Source organism: Lactuca serriola, chromosome 7 (assembly GCF_051521515.1).
Source record: "Lactuca serriola cultivar US96UC23 chromosome 7, Lser_US96UC23_V15, whole genome shotgun sequence".
NCBI lineage: Eukaryota > Viridiplantae > Streptophyta > Magnoliopsida > Asterales > Asteraceae > Lactuca > Lactuca serriola.
The window spans coordinates 100804541-100810108 of NC_136414.1; the positions used below are offsets into that span (position 1 = coordinate 100804541).

At 35.5% G+C, this 5568-nt stretch overlaps 1 protein-coding gene across 1 annotated transcript; it reads left to right on the forward strand.

Annotated features, from left to right (window-relative positions):
- The first annotated feature begins 317 nt into the window (after positions 1-317).
- LOC145061326 (uncharacterized) lies at positions 318-5329 on the forward strand. Its single transcript, XM_079008763.1, has 8 exons — positions 318-2464; positions 2541-2658; positions 2743-2804; positions 3516-3754; positions 3850-3936; positions 4024-4123; positions 4402-4615; positions 4707-5329. The coding sequence occupies exons 1-8, from the start codon at positions 638-640 to the stop codon at positions 5165-5167; spliced, it is 3108 nt and encodes a 1035-aa protein (XP_078864889.1). The 5' UTR covers positions 318-637; the 3' UTR covers positions 5168-5329.
- Positions 5330-5568: the final 239 nt, after the last annotated feature.

A 5568-nucleotide genomic window follows, 5' to 3' on the forward strand; every position in this document is an offset into this window, starting at 1 on the left:
GGTCGTATGAGGGCTGTGACAACATCAGACCCTTCTCCACAAAAGGCATCCGGTAAGTGTTGAGCCCTCAAGCTATCTCTCCCACAAGAAGTTCTTTTAGGGAAAGATTTGATGCAACCAAATACATAGTCATTTTCTTTTTAACTTATCAAATTCATCCAACTTTACTTACAATCTGAAATACATTTTTTTTACTATGTTGACATTTAATCTTATTTTTGTCTTGTATAATAAAAAATACTAAACATATCTACATGATTTCCATAAGTTATAACCCACTTTTTATAATAATGAATCAAAATTAAAAAATCCGAGCCATTTGTTTGTGTTTCACTTTTCAGTTTTCACACACGCCCGAGACATCTATCTGATAAATCCCTCGATGTAAACAGGGCTGGATAATCGAAACCTTTCGATCGACGATTACTGCTGGAAATTATGCTTGAAATCGACTAAATTTGAGGTGAAACGGAACTTGGCATTCCGATACATCTCTACGGTTTCGATTTTGTAGGTTTTTTGTTTGCGATATATGTTCTTTCGAAACTTTTGAACCTAGGTCTTGAGAATTTGTGGAATATGAGTGTATCTGCTACATCTGTGTTGATGGAATCGTGGCGGAATTTGTTGTTCGTTTATGCTTGATGAGATGAAAGATGTGAGGGAATCCGAGCATTCAGGAGCTGTCGTAAAGATAGAAAGCTCTTATGAACGTTTAATTGTTAAAAATAAGGCAGCATTCGACTTAGGAGTTGTAGGGTTTAGTGATTCCTCTCCTAGGAAAATGTTCAATTCCAATAAAGATAGAAAGAGATCCCGAGTCGTTCTGAGTGATTCCGAGTCAGATGAGTTACCAGACCCACCTCTTCCCCGCAAAGTTCATAAATTCCGAAATACATCGGATACTTACAGAAGTGGTTTAGTGGAAAATAAAGATCTCCAAACTGAGAAAAAGGTTAACAACAGGTTAGATGATGAGTCCGATGAAGTGGATGAGAGGAGGATGAGGATGGATGTTAATAACGATAGGTTATATAGGCAAAATGGGGACCAAAAGGAATCTGCAAGTGGTAGTGGTAGGATGATAATTCATAGGAAAAGGGATCTTGATTCAGAAAACAATGGTGCCAAAGGTGCAAAAAGTAGTGGGTATGCAATGGACAATGATGAATTAGGGTTATCTGTATCAATTAAGAATGAAGAAGAAGAGGAAGACCTTGAAGAATCAGTCAGGCTGCAAGGTAAAAATGGTGTTTTGATGGAAAATAAACATAAACAAGTGGGTCTTTCACATAGAGGTAACAGTCAGAATCTTGATGGGAAAAGGCTGAGCTTGTCCCATAACCTCCATGGTCAACATGAATCTAGAAAGAAGAGAACAGTGATGCAATCAAAGTCAAATGCACCTAAGAGTAACAAGGAAAGCAAGATCAAGCGACCTAATTTCACTGAAAAGCAATTGTTAAGAGAGAAGATTAAAACAATGCTTTTGGGTGCTGGATGGACGATTGATTATAGACCAAGAAGAACCAGAGATTATCTTGATTCTGTATATATTAGTCCTTCTGGAACTGCTTATTGGTCTATAACCAAGGCTTATGATGCACTCAAAAAGGAAGAAAAAGAGAAAGAGAAAGAGAATTCGGTAGCTAAGGGAGACTTTACACCATTACCCAATGAGATACTTAACAAATTAACACGTCAAACACAAAAGAAAATCGAAAGAGAACTTGAAAAGAGTAGAAGACATGAAGACAACATTAGGAAGCCTAAAAGGGTAAAAAAGTCTACACAGTTTAGATCCATTGACCAGAACAAAGAGAAGCTTGACTGTTATCTGAAGGAAGCAAGTGAAGACAGTAGTGGCTACTCAAGTGATGATTCTCCTCACAAGGAAACACCTCAGAAAGATGGTGTTCATGCTCATACTAATCCCCATAATTTACATGAAAGCAAAAGCCGAATGATTGGCAGAAGAACATTGGTTGTTCGTGGATCTGAAAAGGGTTTAGATTCAGAAAAGAATGATTTTATTCCATATTCAGGAAAAAGGAACTTGATTTCATGGTTAATTGACTCTGGAATGGTTTCTGTGGGTGAAAAAGTGGAATATAAGAACCTTAGAAGGACACGTGTAATGCAAGAAGGATGGATAACTGAAGATGGAATCCATTGTGGTTGCTGTAGCAAATTGGTGACAGTTTTGAGATTTGAACTTCATGCGGGCAGCAAACTCGGGCAGCCATTGAAGAACATTTTTATCCAATCGGGTAGGTCTTTAATGGAGTGTCAGATAGATGGTTGGAATAAACAAAAAGAGTCAGAAAGAAAAGGGTTTCATGTTGTAGATGTTGAAGGTGATGATCCTGATGATGATACTTGTGGTTTATGTGGAGATGGTGGGGATTTGATCTGCTGTGATGGTTGCCCATCAACTTTTCACCTGAGCTGCTTGGATATGCAGGTAAGATTTGAGAAAATTACATAAATAGTCCCTATGGTTTCTGATTTTTACCATGTTTAGTCCAAAATTGTTTCAGATGCTTCCGGAAGGTGATTGGCATTGTCCAAATTGTGCATGCAAATATTGCAATAAGGACAGTGGTAGAACTGGAAGTTCCAGTTCACTTCTTACATGTCGCCTTTGTGAGAAAAAATGTAATATAAGGAGCCTTTAATTTTTGTTTATGTTTGTTTTTTAGGGTTTTAGGTTTGGTTGAAAGACAAGTTTTATTCTTGCAGATCATAAATCATGCAGTGGTGAGATGGATATGTTTTGTTTCTGTGGGAGAAAATGCCAAGAGGTATTAAAGTTCCAATTTTTATGGATCTTGATGAATATGACTTGGATTGAGACTTTATATGCTGAAAACTAGAGTTGTGAAAGGTTCCCTTCTAGGGTTATTCTTATTCCCAATGATGTGGATGAAGAGGGCATTAACGTCTTTTCCACTTTGAGAGCTAGTCTATGTCCCACCTTTTTGGTCCCTTAAGTTTAGTTAAAAAGTTAATAGCCCATTGATGTTTGGGCTAATAGTTCATTTTCTTAACAGTTTACACATTTGGTCCCTTAAGTTTTAAAAAATGACAAAACATACAAAATCAGGAAAAAAACAAAAATAGGGGTGTTTTTGTCATTTCACAAACACTTGACAAAATCTGTTAACAAAGTTAGTCATAAGGACCATTTGTGTGCAAGGTTTACTCCATAGGGATCCTTCATGCAAAAAAGATCTCATAAGGACTTTTTTCGGAACAAAATGAAAACCATAAGGACCATTTGTGAAATTTTGTCTAAAAAATATACCCAATTATACCATTATACTTCCTTTTTTTTTTTTTTTTTTTTTCTTATTAGCACATTATGCTTTAAAAAATCTACTCAATTATAGTAACGAAAGTTGCATTAGGTAATTTTTGCAAGGTAAAAAATGCTGTAATATGAAGAAATGAAAGTACATTGCTATTTCTTGCATTTAATCGTGTTTCAATAACAAAATCCAATACTTTTGCAGCTATACACACGCTTACAGAAGCTTCTTTGGATGAAACATGAATTAGATTCCGGATTCTCATGGTCTCTTATCCATCGATCTGATCTATTACCCGACATGTCATCCTTATATTTCTATCAAAGAGCCGAATGCATCTCCAAAATAGCAATTGCTTTATTAGTCATGGATGAGTGTTTTTTGCCTATTGTTGATAGGAGAAGTGGGATCAATCTAATCCATAATGTTGTTTATAATTGTGGGTAAGTTTACTTTTAGCCCATATTTACATTCAAATTGTACAAAATCTCCGTTTATTTATCTTACATATTTGTTTTTATAAAATTTCTTCTTATAGATCAAATATTAGCCGGTTAAACTATAGTGGCTTCTTCACAGCCGTTTTGGAGAGGGGCGATGAAATGATATGTGCTGCATCAATCAGGTAGTGAAAATTGAAAAAGACGTAAATGCCCTTTTTTGTGATTGGACCTTGTGAACTTATATTTGATAGATATTATATGTGCCTTAGGATCCATGGAACCCAACTAGCTGAGATGCCTTTTATTGGGACCCGCGATATATACAGACGCCAAGGGATGTGTCGCCGCCTATTGCATGCTATTGAATCCGTAAGCATTTTTTTTTGGGTTAAATTTAAGAAATAGCAACCTACTTTCATTTATTTCTTTATTATTATTAATTCATTGTACTTTGAAAAAAGTGAAAAAACTACTTTTTAGCACATTGTACTTTTTCTTATTAAATATTGGACTTTGAAATATCTACTCAATTATAGCATTGAGTAGATTTTTCAAAGCACAATGATCTAATAGGAAGTAACAAAAGTAGGATATTATAATTATAATTATAATAAATAAATAAAGAGAAGTACATTGCTATTTTTCAGGCTCTCACGTCCCTCAAAGTAGAGAAATTGGTTATTCCTGCCATTGAAGAACACATGGATACATGGACTAATGCTTTTGGGTTTAAACCACTTGAAGAATCATGCAAACAAGAAATGAAGTCATTCAATATGATGGTGTTTCCTGGAACAGATATGTTGCAAAAGCAACTAATAAAAAAACGCACTCTAGAAACCAACATGACTTCAAAAAAAGGTTTAGATTTAAATAGAAAATTCTTAATTCTTTTTTTTTTTCTATTGAATTTTATTCCGAACACAGTGATAGATTATGATTCCTTTGACAGATTCCATTCCTTCCAAAAACATTCTACGAACCAAACGCCCCGTGAGTTTCTTTAATGGTGGTGTAGGCAAGAAGGGTGTTGAGGTGGAAGACTACAATAAGGGAAAGAAATCGGAATTGAATAACACTTCTATCCGGAATGGCGATTCCGAACCCAATTCCAATGTTGTAAAACGTGGGAATAAGACTGGTTCCAGGGTTGAAAGAACTGATTTGCGGAATAGCAATGAAACTGCCCCTGGAATTACTGATTCCGATTCCAATGTAATAATATGTGAACCTCAACTTCAAGTCACGGAAAAGGACTCTGTTTCCAATTCCGTTGTTCTGCGGAATGGCAATGTGACCAATACTCCATTGGAATCAGACCTCCAATTCCTGGGAAAGGAATCTGGTTCTGTGTCAATGGCAAAAGAAAATGATGTGAAGGATGGGAGGGATGCTACCAACGGGAATGTCTGATTCTGTTAAGAAAATTGAGAATCATCTTACAAAGGACACGAATGATCTTGTATAAAATAATGAGATCCTAGTTTTTTGAAATGATGTGTTATGTTGTTTTCTAATATTTGAGTCAACTACACCATATAGACAATTCTTTTATTCATAACACTTTTTAGGGTACATGAATTTGATTTATTTAAGTAATGGACCTAAAAGGCTAGAATCATGGGCCCTCCAATCTGCTAAAGCCCATTAAGTTTAGAGATTTGTGATATTAACACTTCTTTGTCTAGAGAACCCATTTGAAGTTTGGATACCTGCTCTTCATTAAGAAATCAATGATTTCTTGTCTAGAGAAACCCATTTTAAGTTTGTGTAAATGAATTACAGCAAAGGAAAACGTATTGTGACAACTACAA